The following is a 23,969-nucleotide window of genomic DNA, read 5'->3' as shown; positions in this document are numbered from 1 at the left end:
CTTATTTGGGTGCTAGGAACAGAACTATGGTCCTCTGCAGGAGCTGGGAATTCTCTTATCCTCCAAGCCTTCTCTTCAACCTCAATTCATCAGACTCTTTTTCAGAAAAGAAAATGCCTGACCTAGGCTGCTTTCAGAAAAGAAGCAATGCAGAGGAGTCTGTGGGGAACAAGCTCTTATAGACTGAAGAAAGTGTAACCCCAAGCTTATTGGCTGCAGAAAGAGCACTTTCTTACTTGGATATGGCTTGGTAGGAAGTCTTTCATCTCCTGGTTGGATACTTTTGATTAGATGCACAGTCTTTGATTAGATTCATAAGGCTTTCTTGTAAAAATGTTTCTACATCAAGTTCTGATGTTAGAACATTGTCAGGGCAATGACCCCTTTAGTGCTGGTATTTATTCCTCATCTCACATTACTGTGACTTTTAAAGGACGTATTTTTAAAATTATGTGTATACGTATGTGTTTGTGTGGGGTTATGCATATGTGAATTCTAGTACCCATGGAGGTGAAGACTCTTGCTTCCCTGAAAGCCTGAGTAAAAGGTGACTGTGATCCACCCCACCTTCATGTTAAGAAATGAACTCTGTTCCTCGGCAAAAGCAGTATGAACTCTTAACCATTAACAATATCTTCTTAGAGATAACTTCTAAAAAATATTAGTTTTGCTCTTTTTAATTATGGGGTTCCTGGGTTGCCCATCAGTAAGAAAATGGGGTCAGATTCCCTGCAGCCAGGTTGCAGGCAGTTGTGAGCCACCGGACGTGGGTGCTAGAGAGGAAATGTGGGTCATCCATCAGAACCATCTCCTGGGTCGATGTTCTTTCTTTTTCTATCCTATCACTGCTATTAACAACTCATCTGAAAGTCTTATTTTCATATGTCTATAGTTAATTTCCCTTTCTTTTGAGTTGTTCTACATTTTCATCCTAATTGACTTGGCATTCTCAAACCTTTTTCTGGTCTTTCTAATGTTAACTTTTTTCATGTCTGAAAAAAATAACAGCCTTCATCTTTTAAATATATGCCTATCCCTACTATTCCCTTTACATAAATCCTGTTAGACAGGTCCAACACCATCTCTGTTCTCCAGAGATGCATTCTAGACAATGTCTACAGTTCTGCTTTTGGTCTCAGCTCTTTAACATTTATTATTTCTCCTCATTCATTATGATAGCTCTTCCTGCACATTTTATGAATATTGACTATAAATTTTATGCTATGTGAGTTTTTGTTTGATTTTTTTACAACAAACCAATGATTCAAGACAGACAATTTTATTTTACTGTCTCTGGAAAGAGTCTCTCTAGAGAAACATTCCCTTTATATTCAATACTTCTGGATTTTCCTACTTAGAGTCCCATATTTGTGGTATGCAGGTCTTATGCCTTGAATTCAGAGCAACCATTGATAGCACACTGAAGCTGGCCAGGATTTGGAAAATACCCTACCAGTAGACTTTGGCTCATCGTGTGAAATGCTGACTTTGGTCTCTCTCTCTCCTAACTAGTTCACTAAGACATTTAAAAATATTGATATTATTTCATATAATACCACAATAAGGAAATAAAATGCAATGCTCACTTTCCAAATTTTCAAAAGGCAAACCTGGCATCACCAGAACCCAAAGCAGGAATCAGGTATTTCAACTAAGATGCCAGAACTCAAACTCAGGCTGGGAGCGTGCACAGTGAGTTGCTGATCTGCTTTTGCTGTGATGTCTGTCAACAAGTAGTAAAAGTCATGGAGAATTTTTGGAATCAGGTTCTCAATAGCCTCTATTATGTGCAGTACCAAGCATTAAATAGTCGTGAGCCACTAATTTTAACCTTTATCTGGAGTCTCAGAAAACTAAGGCCATTTCTTGAGTCCTTGCTAAACCTGCTTCCACAAGGACAGACTGTTGCATTGAAAAGACATTTAGATTTATGGTATAAAGAAAAAACTCACTATGCTTAACAACACACTAAAAAAAAATACCCAGGTAAGAATATCCACAATATGTAAATATTGTTAGTTCCATTCCCAAGCACATGGGGTGACATACAGCTGCTGTTTTTCCTCCTGGGACACACAGCATCATAGCTCAGCTCCGTGTGTGTGAAAGGCTGTCCATTTTCTGGCACTGTTACTTGGACCTCATGGGATATGTATGGTTAGACATAGGCAAAGACAAGCACACATTCTAGCTTTCATGTCTTCCATCTCCCAAGTCTATTTTATTATTTTCTGTTGTGTACAGGTGGACAATATTGGAGAACTTCAAAGTTATTTATGATAGAGTTCCCCTTCAAAAACATACTGAGTCCCCCAATGAGCCCTAGGTTGAGCTTCCTCATACTATAAGAAACATCTTCATGGAAAAGGACATTGATTTGTGGAAAGGTTCAGAGTTAAGATGCTCATTGAGTTTTCATAAAAATATGTTTCTGATTTATTCCCCTCACCAACATACGTATTCAAGTAACCTTGACTTGGGAAATTGGAGAAATACTTCCATGCTAGTTCTGTGGATTTAATTTAACTGAATACATGAGAATTTTCACCCACCCATGAAAGAAATAAGCAATAATTTAAGTAGTCTCATTTTGTTCACTACCACTTCATAAACTTAGTAAGTTGTAAGATTTACTGTTTCTGCTGGAAGGCTGCATGTGTGTTTTCTCCATGCTACTGCAGTTACATAACTCAATCAACACTGTGGCGATCATACACAGACCCATAAGTATACCTGGAACAAGGCTATAGACTTTAAAAAAGCTTATTACAAACTCAGAGTCTTAGACATGCTGCAAAAACGGCATAGAAACTTTGAAGGTATTAGGTATGCATGAGAGCTGCATAAAATAACTCAAACCTCTAAGACTAATGTGGGCACGGAAAATACATACTTGGTTTAATAAGGCTAGTAACAATTCACATTATCAGAGAAACATGAAGAGAATATCACTAATGAAATCCTCGCCATAGTAATGACAGTTGCTTACTAAAATTTGTTTTCTGTTTAAGGTTTTATTCCAATTTCAGAAAATTATAAAAATTGTTTAAAGCTAAATTAATTGTTTTTCATAATATAAGGCACACAAATACATTTGGGCACAATTATGTTTTTTTTTCTGTAGAAGCACATATTTCTGAACTGATGATTGGTTCACATTCTTAATTTAATTCCTTGGATACTTCAGAACTCAGGTTTTCCAGACTTCAATATGATTATTCTTACAGACAAAACAAGTAAGAAAAGCAGTCCTTATAGGATATCTTCATAATGTGAAGCTTTTGTAATTTTATACAGTCCTTAGCATACCTAATTGAAGCACAACTAATAAAAACTCAGAGACAGATGTTGGGGTTTAGTCTAAAGATCCAAAAAAGCAAAGCAGCTAGACACTAGCTTTTAAACATCAGCATCAGTCTGAAATGGTGATCCTGTCTCCAGGAATATCAAAATTAGACTGTGTCTGAAAGCTGTCTCCTCCCATTTTATATAATCTAGGGCTGGGATTAAAAGCACGCAACACTGGGATTAAAGGCATGCACCGTCCGGGTTCTATGGCAAGCTAATGTGGTTACTGGGATTAAAGGTGTGTGTTACCATTGCCTGATCTGTAAGACTGATCAGTAGGACTGTTTTATTCTCTGATCTTGAGGCAAGTTTTATTTATTAAAATAAAAATGAAATATCATGGCACCTAATACTAATGATTTTTATTGTTTTGGTTTTTGAAGTAGGGTTTCTCTGTGCATCCCTGGATGTCTTGGAACTTACTCTGTAGACGATGCTGGACTTGAACTCATAGAGATTCACCTGTCTTTCCCTCCTAAGTGCTGGGATTAAAGAGATTTGGCACCACACCTGGTGACTATAGAAATTTTTCTGTCACTTAAGGATTCTAATGAGATCTGTCCAATCCTGTTTTGACGAATTCATCTTTATTCCTAAAAGGGTTTTGGTGTTAAAAGAAAATTCTTGTATCTATCCTCTTCTTGATCACTGTTTTGGGATTAGATTAACTCCTCAAAAACTAAGGAATTAGACATATTACTGTGAATGTCAATTTCAGATATAGAATAGATATAGAATAGTTTGGTAAAACTATTTTTTTCAGTAATGAAAGATGCAGATTTGTAAATATCTGGAATAGAATTCCTCTATTATAAAACTAAAAATGACTAAATGATTGTACAATTCTCAGAGTAGGATAAAATACTAAAATTAAAAATATGGTTCTCTAAAAATAGCAACAGCCTCCAAGAATCTGTTCTCAATATACTGTCAGCTATATGGTTTCAGTTCTCACATTTCCTATGATTATAGAGAAACGTTTAGTTGTATAAGATGCACTGCAGAAATAATTTGTATTCTATGGCTTCATACATTTATGACAAGGACAGTAGGGTTTCCTCAATATAATCTGCATAAACAAGAAAGAAAGGCTACATTTGTTATTGTTAATTATTTACATTTTGGGAGGTCTGAGAATATGGGGCAAGAAGAGGGCTTTGGATTTCCTGGACCTAGAGTTACTTATAGTTTTTGGCCCCTGATTGAGTGTTGGGGACCAAACTCCAGGCCTTTGTAAGAACAGTATGTCTTTTAACCTTGGAGACACCTACCCAGCCCTGAGAGACATTATTTCTGTGTAATAGGATCAGTCAGAGAACAACAGCTAAATGCTATTCGTCAGATGGCAGCTTTGAAGCTCTATGTGCAGGATACAATTTCAATTAATTTTGGTTAACTTGGCAAAGACTGCACTGACAAGTGAGAGATCACTCAGACACTCTTGGGAGTGATGATATTGACCCTGGTGTAGTATGAGATAACTGAGGGTACCATTTTTTCTAGCTATGTAACCCCAAATACATTATTTTAATCAATAATTAATTAACTGTATAAACTTTAAAGTGCTCAGTACATGTTGTTGTGTAAATATGATAAAGTGGTTTCTTTTTCAGTTTTTGTATTCCTTTTCCAAATGTTTTTCTTACCACAGCCTTATTAAAATTCATTCAGTAATTATTCTCTAATACACATTAACCAGATTTTTTTTGTCTATATTCTGTCAATTATGTTTTATTTTTTTTATTTTTTTTATTTTTTTTATTAATTAATTTATTTAATTATTAAAGATTTCTGCCTCTTCCCCGCCACCACCTCCCATTCCCTCCCCCTCCCCCAATCAAGTCTTCCTTCCTCCTCAGCCCTAAGAGCAAGCAGGTTTCTCTGCCCTGTGGGAGGTCCAAGGACCACCCACCTCCATCCAGGTCTATTAAGGTGAGCATCCAAACTACCTGGGCTCCCACAAAGCCATTACGTGCAATAGGATCAAGAACCCATTGCCATTGTTCTTCAGTTCTCAGTAGTCCTCATTGTCCATTATGTTCAGCGAGACCGGTTTTGTCCCATGCTTTTTCAGTCCCCGGCCAGCTGGCCTTGGTGAGTTCCCGATAGAACATCCCCATTGCCTCAGTGTGTGGGTGCACCTCTCGCAGTCCTGAGTTCCTTGCTCGTGCTCACTCTCCTTCTGCTCCTCCTTTGGATCGTGAGACTTCAGTCCAGTGCTCCAATGTTGGTCTCTGTCTCTGTCTTCTTTCATCGCCTGATGAAGGTTAATATTCAGGGGGATGCTTATATGTTTTTCTAACTTCCTTAGCAATCAGGGAAATGCAAATCAAGACAACATTAAGATACCATCTTACACCGGTCAGAATGGCTAAAATCAAAAACACCAAAGATAGCTTCTGCTGGAGAGGTTGTGGAGAAAGGGGCACTCTCATCCATTGCTGGTGGGAATGCAAACTTGTGCAACCACTTTGGAAAGCAGTGTGGCGGTTTCTCAGGAAAGTCGGGTTCAACCTACCTCTCGACCCAGCAATACCACTATTGGGAATATACCCAAGAGATGCCCAAACATACAACAAAAGTATATGCTCAACTATGTTCATAGCAGCATTGTTTGTAATAGCCAGAACCTGGAAACAACCTAGATGTCCTTCAATGGAAGAATGGATGAAGAAAGTATGGAATATATACATATTAGAGTACTACTCAGCAGTAAAAAACAATGACTTCTTGAATTTTGCATACAAATGGACGGAAATTGAAAACACTATCCTGAGTGAGGTAAGCCAGACCCAAAAAGAGGAACACGGGATGTACTCACTCATATTTGGTTTCTAGCCATAAATAAAGGACATTGAGACTATAATTCGTGATTCTAGAGAAGCTAAATAAGAAGGTGAACCCAAAGAATAACCAGATTTTTTTTCCTAAAATGCCAGCTATTCTTCTCGGTGCTAGGTCTGTCTACAAAGATGAATAAGACAAATGTCTTTGCTTTTATAATTATGACTTTAACACAAGAAGACTGGACAATGAATAAATAGCAAAATGACCCAGGGCACTAGCAACTGCAAAGAAGAATAAGGCAGGTAGAGGGGTTATAAGAGGGAGATAAACTACCTTTTTTAAGGAAACCATAAGAGGCTTCTGGAAAAATCTGTTTTTATCAAGTTAAAGCTTCAGTTAGTAATGGAGGCGTCCAGGCAGAGGACACAGGGATTGCTTTCTACAACTGAGGTGCCACAAAAGCCTCAGTGTGGAAAGGTGGCAGTGGGCCTAGAATCTTGTCAAATTAAGGGCAGCAGCCAGATTGTCTATGGCCTTGCAAGTACATAACAATTTTATTTTATTCTAAGAATAAAACACTGAACCAGAGATATGATGCAGCCTGAATCATCTTGAGATAAATATAATCTTAGAACTGTGAGGATAGGAATAAATAAAGGAGAGGAGAAAGGGGAGGGGGAAGAGAGCAATCTGTGAGTGACAGGATCCAGACGATGACTGCTGAGCAAGTGTGCCTTCTAATCTGTATCCTCTCGTCCCCTATACATAGACCATCTACAAAAGAGTTTGCTATGTGCATCTTTAGGAGCAGGAACAGTCTGTAATTATGTAGTAATATTTTATCACATCATTTATCTAATATAAGACACACTCCACCATATTATCTGATGTTTTAAGTACTTGTCTATGTGGTCAGCTTCGCTGCGATTCATTCTTTCTGAGTAATGACTGAAACTAGTGCCATGCCTTGACTCACAAAGCTTTGTAATAATCCAGGGACGATTGAAAGGACTGTCTTTCTGAAACTGGCTTTTCAATATATCAGGTGTGCATAGTGATTGTTGTTGAGAACTGCTACACATTCTCATCAAAGGTTGACTTTTTAAAATGGTTTCAGATTAGAATATGTAGCTTCACAATGCCTCTCTGCACAGCAGTGTAGTGTGTCAGATGTTTGTCACTGAGATGGCACTTCTGAGTACGTCAACTTCCCATTAGCTTTAGGACCATGGATTCAGAGATGATAATATAATCTGGTATCTAGCAGGGGCTTCATATATCTGTGATAAGGGATCTTGTTTTATTACTTTGACACAGTAATTTAAGTCATAAGATAACTGCGTTTATGGAAACGCTTTACATGTTTACTACCTTAGAGCTGGTTACAAATTCTTTTACTTTTCCTCAGACAGAAAGAAAGCATAAGTGAGAAAACAAAATAGAAAGGAGACAATTTAGATATTCTTTAAGAAATGTAGTTTAAAGAATTGTAACTTTGTTGTTTTTAAGTCCTGTGAATCAAGTGCCGATCCTTCATAATACACACACACACACACACACTAAAATGAAAGGCCCAAAAGACCCTTTAGTATAAAATGTGTTCTTTGTTATCAAACTCAGTGTGCCAAAATTTGTATTTTATAAGAAGAGAATGTTGAACAATATTTTGTATATAACAGTGTGGGTCTTCCAGTTAGCTATCCTGCTGCTTGTGTCTTTAATCATGGTTCCCTTCTGTGTCTCAATGTATGTGCAAACATGTGAGAGTTGCGTTTCCTTCAGAGTTTCCGAAGGTGCAGCTTGTTGGCCCCATAGAATCACCTGCATTCGTTGAAGATGAATAATAAAAATAATAGAAGTTGTTAGAACATTGATTGGAACAATTTTATGAACTTGGGTTTAAGTGGAAATTTACCAAAATCAATCCAGTAAAAAGTGTTTCCATCCCAGAATTCACCATCCAGAAATACCAGCCTTATCATGAAATAAAAGTGTGGCAATCCGAATATGCAATCATGACAAATTATTGTTGAAATTCCAGTGACTTCCATTCCTTGCCATCAATCATTCCTTGTCATCAATCATATTTTTCCTTTTGGAAAACAAATGGTGTTTAAACAATAAAATGGTTTTAAATTTTAAAAAATTATCTTTAAGTTATTTTAATGTGTGCCTCAAGTTTTATTGATCTGTGATATTTACTCATAAAAGGATGCAGGGAAGTCACTTGTATTGATGGGAGTTAGTTATAAATCAGTCCATCATTATACACAATTAACTTTCTTCCTATTTTTATTGCTAATCACAAAGTTAGGCTCACTTTTAGGCATGTCTATGTTTGAATATATTTCCCCAAAGACAGAGATAACCCCTAACTCAAAGTCTATAATGAAAACGTACATCAAGAGAACAATTATGTAAAAATTATAGAAGCACTATGGAACTGCCTCTTAAACAAATGGAAACTTTGGACCACAAAAATTACAGCTGATGCTTAAAATTTGCAGTCTAGCAAAAAATAAGAATTTGTAAGGCATATTGATCACGTTCTTGCAGAAAGTTTGGCAGCAGAACTTTGCATTCTTTACATGCTTAGTATGCCTTTCAGTGCAGAAAAAGAAACCAGAACATATCAGTGTGATATTCTGCTTATTTTTATAAAAATAGCATTATAAAAATATTAAATATTCATGAATAATCCTTATTTCCCTTAGGTTCTGGCTAGCTAAAGATGCTGAGAGATATTAAACACCAAAGGAGGGAGCTATAACACACTACAGATAATCACTAGAGTTATAAACAAAGGCAGTTGATATTAATAATTAAATGAGAATGTCCTCTGTAGAGGTTTCCTGGAGCTCCAGGCATGGTGTGCAACATCTCTTGGTTAACTGATTGTTAGTTTCTTTCGAAACCAGGAGTGGATGTTATGGAACCTGTGCTTCAAGTCCAAAAATTTGTTTAGTATATTAAATAATTATACGTGCCCTGTGAGGACTCATCCCTCTTAGACCCTTAGACTTTTAATGTCTGTGAGAGAATATTCAATAGAAGCAAATAAGAACTCTTTATCCATGCTCTGTTTTACACAGTAACTGAGTGGTAGCGGAATTATTTTAACATCATCAGTAGGTGTGCTGGCTGTTTGATGTTAACGTGACACAAGTTGGAGTCATTTGGAAGTTGGGAACATCAATTGAGAAAAATTACCTGCCAGATAGGTCTGTGTGAGTGCCTCTGGCTCATTTTCTTGATTGATGATTGATGTGGGAGAGCACAGATCATTGTGAGCAGAGCCACCATAGGTGTTCAGGGTACCATAAGATATGGGGTTGAGCAAGTCAGGAGAGTAAGTCAGCAAGCATCACTCCTCCCTGGCTCCTGCATCAGATCCTGCCTCCATATCCCTTTCTTGAGTGTTGCCCTGATTTTTGTCAGATCACTGACTGCAAGTGGAAACCTTAGCTAAGACAATAGGATGCTATATGCACCTGACCTCGGCACTGAAAATTGTGTTACTGGTATTATAAATTTGGGGGGAGGGGCTGGAGAGATGGCTCAGAGGTTAAGAGCATTGTCTGTTCTTCCAAAGGTCCTGAGTTCAATTCCCAGCAACCACATGGTGGCTCACAACCATCTGTAATGAGGTCTGGTGCCCTCTTCTGGCCTTCAGATATACACACAGACAGAATATTGTATACATAATAAATAAATAAATATTTTAAAAAAATAAATAAATAAAAATAAATTTGGGGAGAGGGGCTTTCTCTGTTTTTGAAAGCTGTATCAATCTCAACAGGGTCTTCTTCAATGAGGAAGCATCAGTGCTGACCTCTGTCCTGTGAGCCAGAAGAGTCCAGCGACCAAGCATGACTTCCTTTTGGAGACTAATCCTGTTCCTGTCTGTCACCAGGTGTCTCTCAGGTAAAAGGCATGCATAATTATTTGACTATTGTTAAGTCTCAGTTAACAAAACTATATGAAGATCTCAATCCCAAATAACTAAAAGAAGCTTTGGAAATGCATTCAAGTGTCACTTTGCAATACAAAATATCCCCACTCAAATAGAAGTATGTTACTCATTTTCTTCTGAAGGAATTAGTTCTCTCCTCTACCTTGTAGGTCCCAGTGACCAAATGCAGGTCAACATATATGGAGGCAATCTCCTGAACCCACTGAGACCTTTTGGTGACTATCTCGTAATATTTATTTTTAGGCATGTGTTAACATATTGAATTTTTCTATATTCACCATAGCTTTTTTACTTCCTTTTGGTTTGTTACTGGATCTGTTGTTGAATTTTAATTCTGAAAAGTCTGTTTATGTTATTTTGAACAATAATTCATCACAATAAAATTGATATAGCCAGGTTTATTTACTTGAAGAATATATAGACTCAAGTATCATGATTTCCATGCTAAGCACATTATTACGAGAAGCTGATAGAATTAAACTCAGTGTCTGTGCTGTAAATAAAGTTTGGGAAGCATACATGATAAAGACCTCTAAAAAATGTGGTTGCCTTAATTTTTGAACAAATGTCTTTGTTTTTATTATTAAACCCATTTCCAACAATTTAATTATCCTAAATACAGTTTTAGTAGAATAACACTTAGTTTTATATATAGTATTGATTGCAAATATTGTTCATGCAACATACATATGTATATGCCGTGTAGTATATGGACGTGTAGATGATATAACTATATACACAACATTCATTTTACATGTAGTAGCATGAACTTTTAGCATTTATATCATAATCTATTACTATGTGGTGAAAGGTTTTCACTGACTGTACAGCTTTTTTGTTGTGTCCAAGAATCAAATACATTCTCTGAACAGTATCACGTTTTGTGTATTGCAGTGTTCCCTCAAGTAAACACAAACTATCAAACAGGGCAGGTAGAAGTAAACAGAAACTCCTTTCAAAGTTGAGGAGAGCTTTTTCTAGAAATTACACAATACCTTTCCATCTTGCCACTGATTCTCCACTTGTGCACTACCTCCCATGAAATATTCACAACATGTGACTATTTTAAAAACCCAGCTGTCAATCAGAAAGTGCTCTAAAGGTGCTTGTTTGAAATCTGAATCCATTTCTGTATGTGGAGAGATAAATTTGGAATTTCACTTCTATAAATCAATATGTGTTAAGATGTGACAGATAAGTAGACTTGAACATATTTATATGTTTCAGAAATGTATACATAGAAGGTTATTCTTGCTCTAATACCAGCAACTGATGAGTTGCAAAGCAACCAACACATTAATTATTCATTCATCAACAATATTATTTGTTTTTAATATTGCTTATTAAATAGTAGATGTAATAAGAGACATGAAGGTTGGGGAAAGCCAAAGTGTAAACTGAAAAAGTGTGTATCAGAGATACTGGGTATTAAATGACAACTGCACTCACTGATATCATGATCTCCTATGAAATGAGCCTTCAGAAGCTGGTTCTGCTCGATTCTGTTCCTCTCTGTGCACTGTTACCCACTCTCTGAATTCAGTCTGCTTCTCTCCTGTCTTCTCCAGCTCCTTGCCTGTGTGAACTCATGTCTCTTTATTGTTTTCATGTGTGAGTTGACAATGTTTATGGAGGCAATAACAGCCCAAGTTAGTTTCTCTTGAATTTATCCAACAATAGAGTTTTCCAAGTAAGTACTCCCTTCAAGGGAGCTATCCTTTCTTTCAGGAAATACAAATATACTATGTCTTGCATGGGGTCTGTAATTGCTAACTCTCAAGTCCTTGTGTGTATCAAGTTGTCATTGACACAGTTGAATAAATAAAACATTGGGAGGCATTTATACTTCTTCATCATACCTGCATTTAATACAGAGACTTTATAACAGTTTTTTATAATAAATTTTTTTATCTCCCTGTAGACGCCTGCTTAAAATAAACACTAATACTACTAAAAAGAATCATGTTTAGGGATACTTATATTTGAAGTCTTTACCATGTTCTGTAGAAAACACTCTTTTTCAGTTTCTGATATTTACCCAATTTCTAACGTCTAATATTTATTTGACTGTTTTATTATCTTCATTTCACCATTTAGTGTTCTTGATCAGTGCTTTAAGTTAGATACAAGTGTCATTTTCTGGGACACCTAACACGTTGATCACGCAGATGGAAATGAGGGTGACTAAGCTGCATGTCAGGAGCATGTTTAACCTAATTGATACACTTAGAATCAGGCAGAATGACTAAAGAGAACGATAAACACCCAGAGTTTTCCTTCATACATCTGATTTTTAGTGACTGGACTTTCCTGGGTCTGCTTCCCTGAGAAACATGAAAGAGCACTTACACAGCTCATCCTTGTTTGAGAACTGGCGCTTTGGAGAAAGGACTTTCCATGAACCTCATGGCCCTATTTAGAATCAGAACTGCAAGTAGAGGATGACAAAATGGCATTTTCCAAATTAGTTACATTAAAAATTGCTAAAAAGGCTTGTAAGGATTGAGGGCAACATTCCATCTAGTTTCAGTGAACTTGTAAAATGGTGCACACATTTGAAAGATTTTCATGATTTGTTACAAATTCAAATGCTCTTCCCTGGGACCAAGTAGCTCATGTCCTCTTCACTAGGTGTTCCCATGGCTACTTTAGAATTATGGACAGTTATGTGTAAATCAGAAAACAGGAGAAAATCCATACATACCCCGAAAGAAAGCACTCTTAATACTAGTTAATAACGAGGCAATGGTGACATACACCTTCAATCCCAGCATTCAGCAGGCAGAGGCAGGCAGATCTCTGTAAATTCAAGGTCGGCCTGTTCTTTAACAGCTAGTTCCAGGAAAGGCTCCAGAGCTGCAGAGAAAGCCCATCTCAATCCCGCTTCCAAATTAATTAAGAATTAAATAACTAATACTGGTATTTTTGTTTCCATGTTTTTAATAATAATGTCATACAATTCATTAAATATTAATGAATTGACAGGCTAGGCATGTTGTTCAGTTGGGAGTGTACGTACCTAGAATATAAAAAGCTCCATAATTGATGCCAGTAGATCATAAACTGGATATAATAATATATGTCTATAATCTTATCAATTTGGAGATAGAGACAGAGACATCAGAAGTAAAAGGTTACCTTGGGCTACATACTGAGTTTGAGGCCTTTGGTTACAAGAAGCCCTTTCTCAATAGTAATATTAGTAATAATAATAATAATAATCCCAAGAAGGAAGTTATAAGAAAGATGTCTTTCAATAAAGTGAATGATCAAGCATGGGCTATCTAAATAATAGAACACTATTCAGTGATGAAATAAATGAAGTACAAAATTCATAAATGCATGACTATTACATTCATATTGCTAAATGAAAAAGCTGCACTGCAGATAGCATGATCTATATGATTCTAGTTACATAATGTCCTGAGAATGGAGAGTGTGCAGAGTGTAAGTAGTAGTCGATGACAGTCGGGAGATAGATAGACTGGGCGGGTGCTCAGAGAGGCAGATGAAGCAATCAATATTTTGAAGGAAGTGAAAAAACACTCTCTATGGACCAGATACTAAATCAAACCATAGAGAATACCAATTGTAGCTTGAATGTTAATATATGAAAATTAAATAAAAATGATTTGGGAGGTCACAGGTTCCTCAAACAGTTTCTAAAATATAACAAGGAATCAAACCATTTATTAACCATGTAAAGAGCAATCTCAACTGGGGGCAGTGTTACATAAGAATCGCTGAAATGAGCTATAAGACTAAAGATATCCCATGTTATACTTCTGCATTTTTTTTTTTTTGGTTTAATAGTGCTGTTTTCCACTGAGCAGTTCTAATGTCATGTGGGCTGGACCTGCGCCACCAAGTCAGTGAAGGCAGATGTTGGGGCTGGAATTGTAGCTATAAGTGTAGAAGGTTACTGATTATTAGTTATCCATGTAGTGATGACATAGAGTTCTTGGAGGCATTGGTATGTACATATATACTCATACATGTTATAAAAAACCACAAACCCTTATGTACGAGAATGTCTATACATACATATATACACAGCTGTTTTCTTCCAGTCATCCTAGAACACACAGATACAGTGTGTCCCTGTAGGAACAGCACATGAAATATCAAGATTTTTTCTTTTTATTAAGTTTGCTCTTGAAGGAACAAGGGCTATTTCAGAAATGACTGATTATAGGACTGCAATAGGAAATGTCCTATATAAATCATTTTAGAGAACCTTATGGCTCCTGCAAACATGAAGTGCTAGGACAAATAAAACTACTTTTTAAAAAAGAGAGTCACAAAGAGGGGGCTGGGAAATGACTGAAGAGGTAAAATGTTTGCTATGGAAGTGTGAGAGGTGAATTCAGAGTCACAAGAACAAACATAAGGCTGGGCCCCTGAGCCCATGTCTGAAACACCCGTTCCCTTGTGTCAGGAGGATAAATGAATAGGAGAATCCTGAAATCTGGAAGACAAGTAGTCTGGCAGCATAGGCATTGGCATCAGGAGACTCTGTGTCAAAGCGAATGTGAGGGTTGGTATCCGAGGCTGTCCTCTGACTTTCACAGAGGTGCCTGCAACATACACACACACACACACACACACACACACGCGCGCGCGCGCGCACATGCACACGCCCACACCTCCCCCATAAACACACATATACATACACCACATAACCCATATACACCACACATACACACACATACCCATACATACCATACAAACACACACAGAGACACACACACACACCACATGCACACAAACACATACCCCACACACACATCACACAGGCACACACACACATTCAATTTTTTCACATTTTAAAAGGAAACATAATGAGGCTATTATGACACACAACCCAAAAAGGATCCTGAAAGTTACAAAGGACATATTTGAGTCACAAATTAAATTTAAAATCGCTACAACATAGCTGAAAAAATAAGTACCAATGAATGTACATTGGAGAATATAAATGCTGAATAAATAATGAGTCAGGAGAGTAGAAATGGAGAAATCTTTCTGCAGAAGAATGTCAAATATGTTGTGTAAATGCTTTGTCCTTCAGGAGGTGTTGTTTAAGTTTATTTTCTTTAAGTATGAACTTTGCATGGGAACTTTTCCCAATGAGATAAAACATTCTTCCTCCGTGACTTCAAATCTAGTCTGTTTGTCTGTGGGGACCAAGCACCCTTAAATCTTTTAAAGTTGAGTAAACTGTGGCATAAAAGGGAGACTGGGAAGAAAGACAAATTTAATTTGTTATTGTAGAAAGAATCACAAAGACAATAGGAAGAATATTGTTTGAAATCTTAGAAAACAGAAATAAAATTTGCTCAGGAGTCTCCACTTTGAATTATGGCCATATGTGTTTTAAGACCAAAAAATCGACCAGTAATACAACTGAAATCCACTTAAGGCCCAAGCACCTGGGTTTTGTATAGTGCAGATACCTTGTGCATGTCTTCTTCACGTCACTACAGCTGCTGTGAGTTCATGGTCTAGGGGACATGCCAAGTCCGAAGCGGAGTTTCACGGATCTGCTCCTCATACACAGACTTCTACATTCTTCCCTGCACCGTGGAAAGGTGATATAGACTTAGAACAGGGAACTGTACAGGCTTTGTACTCAGCAATTTGACCTTATATGTCTCTGTTAACCACCACCTTCTACAGGCAGAAGCTTCTCTGGTGAAGGCTGAGAGCAGCACTCATCTATGGGTGTAAACATACAAATTTAAGAAGCAGTTTGACTCAATAGTCATTTATCAAAATGATGGCCGGTTCTCACTAAAGACTGACTGCCCTTGCTATGGGCATTTGAGTGGTTTTCAGTATAAGTAATGAAATTCCGTCTATGGAGAAGCCTTCACATTCATCACGAAGTGAGAGGGTACAGTTGTAACTGTCCCACCACTGCTCTGCTATCAGGTTCATCCTGTCTGACAGGCTGGCATTGTAGCTCACAGGGTTCATAGCTCGCTAAGACTGTTGGAGACTTTCCTCTCACAGAAGTTTGAGTGGTACCTTCCAGCTCTACAGACCCTCTTTAGGTACGTGTGGTCACAAGGTTTGCAGTAACAAGAGAAAGGGTGATTCACAATGTGCTAGCATTTCTAAGCTTAGTGATCTGTTTGCCAAAACCTTGCTGGTCAAAGCAAATCCCATGAGCCAAAACCAGAATCAAGGGATGGAAAAGAAAATAACGTTTTAAACAAAGTAGCTGGGAAAGCTGTATCCAATAATGATACACGTATCCAACAACAGAACACAAAGTCGTCATTCCTACGCCTGCCACATGCGTATTTATTTTAGGGCCATTTCACTAATAACAATTCTGTTTATAATTAGCAGTAAAGAGGAGTGGATAATTCTCTGTATTTTTATTTTTGGCATAGTAGTAATAAGAAGAACATACCTAAAACTCTAGCTATGATTAGATAAAAGCTTTAAAAAACAGTAAATCATTTTCTTCAACATTAGATTAATTAACATCAATAAAAGCTAAGATTTTATAATAATATATATGAAGCATTTTGAGCAGAAGTCATAAATATTGTAGTATGTTTTTGAATGTATATTTTGTGTGTATCTATACACACACACTGAGAGAGAGAGAGAGAGAGAGAGAAAGTCATCAACATTTTTAACCTCTGTTGGATTAAAATAATGCATTGTTCAATGTAGAAATGATTCTCAGAGCATATGGCATTCTCCATGTAAATGGAGAAATAGCAATAGGGAGTGCAGTGGGATTCACCCTTCATGTATGCTAAATTACTAAAGAACTTTCCTGACTTCCTGCAGCCCTTTATAAATTATGTTTCATTTATTCTTCATGTTTGAAAGAACAAGGCAGTAAAAGGTGAGAATTGATTCTCTGTGTTACACAAAATATTCTGCCTGGTAGATTCCTTGGCCATTTTAGTCCTCTTGGACAATGACTAAGAATTATGATAACTCACTTATAAGTATTTAAGATGGAAGGTTTTGTAATAGTATTCCTTATAGCAAGGTTCCTTTTCATCTAAGTATAAATTGTTCATTTTTGGTGGCACATATTGGAAATCATATATAATATCTGCTTAGCATGTGTAATGTGGTTGGTGTGTGATAAAGATACTTAGTTCTCTAATAACAACAGCTTCACCAGACCAGCAAATACCCTCACATACTTCTGATTGCTCCCATGCACAAGGTCTATGAGGACCACTTTCTTCTTTTGTGTTATGTCTTGTGTCCCTGTTAGTTTTGCTCTTAGATGGAAACTATTGTGTGTATACAATGTGTGGATTGCCTCCAATAACAATGCTTTTGAATTTACCAGATAAGATTGGAAAGTCCAGCTGACCAGGGGCAAAGCCTGTCTGCCAATTCTCAAATAAGTACCTGTGCTTACTTTCCAGTCGCTGGCAGATGCTTCTGTAAGCTGTCTTGGTTTGAAAACAACAGCAAGGACAAAAACAAAGGCACTTTCTCTCTCCCTTGACCCTATTCTCCTTTTTTGGGATAAATCCATTTTATTGAAAAGGAGAGCATTTGTTTCTTCTTCCAAGCAAATGATATACTGGAGAACAGAGAATGCCTGTCACTGATAAGCTTTTACAATGCTGTCTTCCTTGGTGGTGCTGTGGTAAATCACAAAAACCTTTGTCATTGTCAGAACGTTGCCTACGAGATTATAAAGGAGAATGGAAAAAAAGGTGCTTCAGCAAACAGGTGCCCAAATAACTCTGACTGGTGAACTGGAATTTAGAGAGAAAAATGGGTTATGGCTCCTTCCCGGTCGTTTTAAATTATGCTTTTGCACATTGTATTAGCCCCCCGGGAAGTCCTGATGATAACAGGAGCTACCTCACTGTGACAATCCAAGCCGACTTTATCAACTAAGCTCTGGTGGTATTAGAAATGTAATTATTCAGCAAACAATTTAATTTTTCCTTGTTGGGAAAGGGGCGGGGGTAAGGGTTGGATCACCTGGATTTAGTACACTTTGTTGTTCTTATCTTAACAGCAAAGACCATATTAAAAGTCATCTATAATTGTCACAATTCCTGCAGTGAAATAAAATTAAGTCATCAACTAACAATCCAGTTGAGAGTCTTAAGAAATGATTTCAAGTATCTGTCTCAGCTTACTGAAGATTACACAGAGAGCTAACTTATGAGGTCAGCTAAATGTAATTTCTTATACATTACAATATTTATTGAAAACTTTTATACTTCTGTATTGGAGAAGACTGAGCAGTATACACCAAAGTGTTATGTCATCTATAACAAGTTGGAATGGTCAAGTGTCCTTCAAACCAGTAGTACTGATTTCATTATTTTTCAATAACTATCTTTACTAATAGAAAATTGAACCAGGCAGTGGTGGAACATTCCTTTAATCCCAGCACTTGGGAGGCAGAGTCAGGTGGATTTCTGTGATCTTGACATCAGCAGCCTAGTCCAGCAAGTTCCAGGAAAGGGTCCAAAGCTGAACAGAGAAACTCTGTCTAGGAAAAAATACGAAAGAATAAAAAAAGGAAATAAAATTGATCATTAAATCAGTTTTCTTTGTTGTAAAGCAATGCTCAGAGGACTTGTCTATGAACACTTCTCTGTGGTTGACTAAGCAGAGGTAAAGTTCAGCCACAGCAATACTAATGTGAACATCCCTATCAATGAGCTGGATTTCACATTACTTAAGATGAGAGCAGGGAGACTGCCCGTGTGGGGTCATTTCAGTCATTTGTCAGCGAGAGAACGCTTTTTCTCTGTGTTCCGTTGGTTTAATATCTCTTCAGGTTATAAAGTAGGTAGAAAATTCCATTCACCTAGGACTAGCACCAAGGAAGGCCTCTACGGCAAACACACAGGGAAATCCTGCTGTCGTTAATTTTAAAGCAGATTCTGCAGGGTTTTTAGAGTCTGAACACTGTAATTCATTGTGTATAAAATAAATCATGCCTGGGCGGGGGGTGGGGGGGAATGCTTTGAAGTGGTACACACTATCCTTGGCTTTATCTTAGATCTTTGGGGGAAATCCTGCTTTTCTAAACATTAAGTCACTGAAAATTTACCGACATCATCATGTGGAGATATTTATATGGAGTAACTGTTCATTACAATGCCTTCACTTCCTAGAAGTTAAAAAACTTATTTGCTTTTGAGTGTTCCTCGTATCTTTATTGAAATGTTTGCCAGAGGACATCAGTTTCTGCTGAGATGAACTGGACCATGGTGTGTGCTTCCGTGTTTAGCCTCAGTCTGGTATGAGATGGAGCTGAGTGGTTTGAGTCAGAGAGGAAGAGGGTTGTTAGTGATGATGCCATTTGGATTTTGAGGAATTACATACCTTACAGCTGGGACTTTCCTGTTTATATAAAAATCTGTGGCATCTGTTCTATAAGAGTAGAGGCACTTTGTGCTCTTTGATATGCTACATTCAAAGTGGGAAAATGTCTCTTATCAGGTATATGTATAATCATTTTGAATTTAATAAATATAAGAATTATAAAAGTTCTTTTTTGGGATTAAGGAGTATATAAGTTAGTAATTTTGGCTCAGAAAATACCCAAACTCGTCGAGTCACTTTGGAATCCCCAACCTAATCATACTGATGTTTTTCAGTGATAATATTTCACCTGAGGTTTGCTGTGGCATACAGACTTCCTGAGTTAAAGCAAGAGAATTGCCTTAGTTGAGTTATGGACATTGTGAAAACAACCTGTAAAAGATAAAATGATTAATAATAAAAAGAAAGTATAAATACACAAAGTAAAGAAAAAATATATGAGTGAGATCTTTGAGTCATTTAAGCTTTCGCTTGAACCCTCACCCTCCGTTTTCCCCGGCAGCATTTGCTGTCTCAGGCCTCTAGGAGAAAGCCAGCTATGTGCCTTTCTCCTCTATCCTCTCTGCTAATTTGAAGACAGTCACTGGGTCACTGGATAGCACTGCTTTCCTAGCCTGGAGTTATTTTTGTTTAATGCCTAAATTTAGAATTATTTCAACCTGGCCCTAGGATTCTAAGTTTCAGAATAACCTTAAAAAAAAATGACCATTAAAAAAAAAGTATCCTATAAAGCTTAACATACAACATTCTTTAAGTTCTTGTCCCGTCTGCATTCTGAAAGCAATCATTGCTGTAGATAAAGACTATCACAGAGGAATGTAGTTTGCACAGTGTGTTGAAGTTTGTAATGGAGATGCAAACTAGTAAAATAAAAACAACATTACAGGGTTGGAACAAAGGCTTGGTATCTGAATGTGTTTAATGCTCTTGCAAATGGTCTAGGTTTGGTTCCCAGCACACACACACACACACACACACACACCTGGCAATTCACAGCTGCTTGTGGCTCCAGTTGCAGGGGATCTGATGCCCTTTAGCCTCACAGACACCTGTTCACAAATGGTGCACATAAACTCTTGTAGCCATACATACATGCACTCAGAGAAAACCAAAGGAAAATCTAAACGAATACTCTCATTTTAAGTCCTGGGATCATTTGAAATAATTCATTCATATTTCGGTTACTTTTACAAATATTTATTTAGTGTATGCTGTGTTTTGTTCTAGGCATTAAGGATATAGATGTACAAATTACATCTCTCCCCTTAGGAAACACACATGCTAATAGAGAAGATATACTTTAGAAAAGAATATAAGATCTGATGTGGATAACTTCCATAAAGAAATTAAGTGACTAAAGGGACAGTGGGTGGACTATGTGGCCTGGGAACAGGGTGCTCCTGTATGTAAGTGGTTGTGAAAGGGCACTGTGAGTTGGTCCCTAAGGACACATCTTATAGGCATAGAAAAGAAGGACAAATGAGTTTCTGACAAAAAGTGGTTACGGCTGCAGGGACAGCAGGTGTCACAATGCAGCAGAAAGAAGTGACCTCATGTAGATGAAGAAAGTCTCGAATGGAGGAGAAAGAACAACCTCTGTGGATGAAGACTCTCTAGCAAAAGTTATCTGTGGAGAAATACACATTCTTTAGAAGACACTTGTGAATGTTTAAAGGTCTGGATGCACAGTCCATGCAGCTGTGTGGCCAGTTTAAATGTTGACTCTGCACCGTGCAAAGCTTGCTATCAACACCTTACTGTACAGGGATACTTTTGTGAACTGTCAATCATATCAGAGACTAAACTTTCCAGACACATCTGTTTTTTGTTTGTTTGATTGCTTTGTTTTCACAGTTGAGATTGTCAAACTATTCATTTCTGGTACATGCTAACTATTTCTCTACACAGTAAAGTTTACCTGTGCAGTTCTTTTTATTTTAATTCATGGCAGCAAAGCATTGCATATCAGCAAATCCACAGGCTTTAAACATTTTTAAAGGCTTCAAACAGAAACTCACAAGTGAGTCACATAGCATTTAACAGAAACAACATAAAAATTGGTGCACTGTTCTGGTGCAAAGGCACAGCCCATGTCTATTCAGAGGCATTCTACTGAGATTTGAAAAGATTCAGAGGAAAGGACCATGGCTGCATCCAAGGAGGCTGCACAGCTTTAGAGCTGATGGGGGGCGGTGCATGATGCACATGAGAAGACCACCTTTTCTGTTTGTTTGCGGGTTTACTAGAGGCTTGTGCTTGCTATGTAGTGTAGGCCGATTTAAAGATCATGATGTTTCTGTTACAGTTTCTGAAGTTCTAGAGTTGCAAGGTTACACCACCATGTCCAACTAAAATATCATATTCCATGCTTTGTGGAGAACAGACTGCATAGAAAAGAAACTGGGGGAATAGGTGAAGAAATAATTGCAACACTTTTCAAGAAAGTAGTAAACCTGTGTTTACTAAATGGTGCTAACTGAGGTCCAGTTTAGATAATCCTCCTGCAGGGATTCCATTGATTTGATGTTGGTTTTTCTAGTTATCAAATAAAAGATGTTTGTGACATGTATCTAGTAGGCAGAAAAAGTTTACTGTGCTTGGACTTGGGTGTACTCTGAGTACTTGGCAGGCCTTTGCTAACAGTAAGTTCTTTATGTTATATTATTACACAGGACATGCAAGGATGGTTGACTGTTACATATTGTGCAGTATCAAGCATCTGTTCCTGTACACTGAAAGAAATCATGTTTTTAGTGTAGTATTCACATACATCATTTCAGAACAATGTTCTCACTGTGAGATACAAACCCCATATTTTACACAGCAGAAAAGTCCTGTCATGAGACAGGTAACAACAGTTCTAGTACAAATACAGCACTTGCCAGGGCTCCTACTACATACAAATGCTGTCTTAAACAGTTAGAGTTTATCATGCGTAGTGCATCTACACACATTCTAAGTCATGGGAGCAGATGAATTAGTAAATCTACAGAAAAGTGAGGGCTGAGAGTTGATGTTCTGAGAGTGATTCTAGTAAGTCAGAGTGGCTCAGGTGTAGAATCCAGAGATTTTCTCGGGCTATCCTCTTTATTTTCTGTAGTGAATGTTCAGTCTTGATATAAAGGGTAATTGTGTAAAATAATTTTAATATTGTATACATGGCACAGATTGTAGGACCCTTCAGATGTATGGTCATCTTCTTCAAAGCAATAGCAAGGTGTTTTCACTGTAATTTTGTTGATTTTTAATAACAGTAGTTGGAGATAGCTACCAAATGAGAAGATGGTGACTGATTACTGGATGAACAGAAAACAAAGAGATTGATTTGGGCTAGGGATAGCATGTGCCAGAGTAGAAGAGACATGAGGATGCAGCATGCTGGACTAGAAGCTGCTTCAGCCTATTGCATTGAGACATCATGAGGAGACAGAGATAAAAGTAGAATTTGAAATAAACATCTAAAAGTAATAGAATATTGATCTTAAAAATTATTATCATCAAAGAAGAGGCAATTAGTTAAATAAAAAACACCCTGGAATATGTGGTTATGTGTGTATGGTATGTGTCGGGTATGTCTGTCTAGGTTGGGGGTGTGTTTTGGGTGTTTATGTACTATGTGTGCTTCTATGACATTGGGTGTGTGTTGTACATGGTGTGTGCATGTAGTAGTATCTATGTGTCTTTGTGTGTGTATACATATGTGTATATATATGGTACTTGTTTGGTATGTTGGTCTATGTTCAGTGTGTATGCTGGGTGTGTGTGCTGTATGTATAAATTCTGTTTGTGGTATGTGTTGTGTTGTGTGTGTGTGTGTGTGCAGGCATTTGCATATGAGTATTTAATGGAGGTTAGTAAACAAGAATCTAATCAGTTTCCAATTCAAGCCAAGGAAACTCTTTTGATGTAATAGCATTGACTGCATCATGCAGTCATCTGATTCCATTTTGTAAGGCATGGTCAGAAGTTTGTTTTCAATCTAGCATCCTAGCAAACTTCTAGAAATGACTCCTGTAAAAAATGCAAAGTAGAACATTTTGAGGAAAACAGAATAGAAGGAAGAGGACTGAGTGGGCTTTTGACTTTGCTAGGAACTGGAGGGCACCTCTCGATTATGTGACATGATGTAAAACAGCACAGAGTCATCTGTCCTACTGTTAGCTTGGCTTGTAGTCCTTTCACAAATCAGGCGAAAGCCTTGACCTTAGGGAACTCAGAGGTTAAATGTCCATGCAGGTCAAAGAATGTGGCCATACACAGTCACCTGTGTTTACTAAATGGTGTGAATTGAGGTCCAGTTTAGATAATCAGAAAATACAAGAGTGGGATATAAATATAAATAAGAGTAATGTATAGTGATACATTTGTATAAAAAGTGACAAATCCACTTCTTTGTATGTTAGTAGAATATATTTTAAAGTTGAAGACAAAAAATTAATAAACTGCAAAATCTTTTTTTGTCAAAGTTCTCAGTTTTTTCTTCCCCTTGTAGAGTAAGGAAAATGTAAACTTCTCTCCA

General features: G+C 37.3%; 1 protein-coding gene across 1 annotated transcript in view; it reads left to right on the top strand.

Annotated features, from left to right (window-relative positions):
* The window catches only part of Cntn5 (contactin 5), a 1,215,881-nt gene that overhangs the window by 488,375 nt on the left and 703,537 nt on the right, over positions 1-23,969 (top strand). The window contains exon 3 of the mRNA XM_057767831.1: positions 9,935-10,059. Coding sequence (XP_057623814.1) covers positions 10,005-10,059 — 55 coding nt within the window. The 5' untranslated portion in view covers positions 9,935-10,004. The remainder of the gene's footprint in view (positions 1-9,934; positions 10,060-23,969) is intronic.

This window comes from Chionomys nivalis, chromosome 4, assembly GCF_950005125.1.
Source record: "Chionomys nivalis chromosome 4, mChiNiv1.1, whole genome shotgun sequence".
In the NCBI taxonomy this organism is placed as follows: Eukaryota; Metazoa; Chordata; class Mammalia; order Rodentia; family Cricetidae; genus Chionomys; species Chionomys nivalis.
The sequence above is the reverse complement of the archived record's forward strand: the minus strand, read 5'-3'. Positions and strand labels throughout refer to the sequence as shown.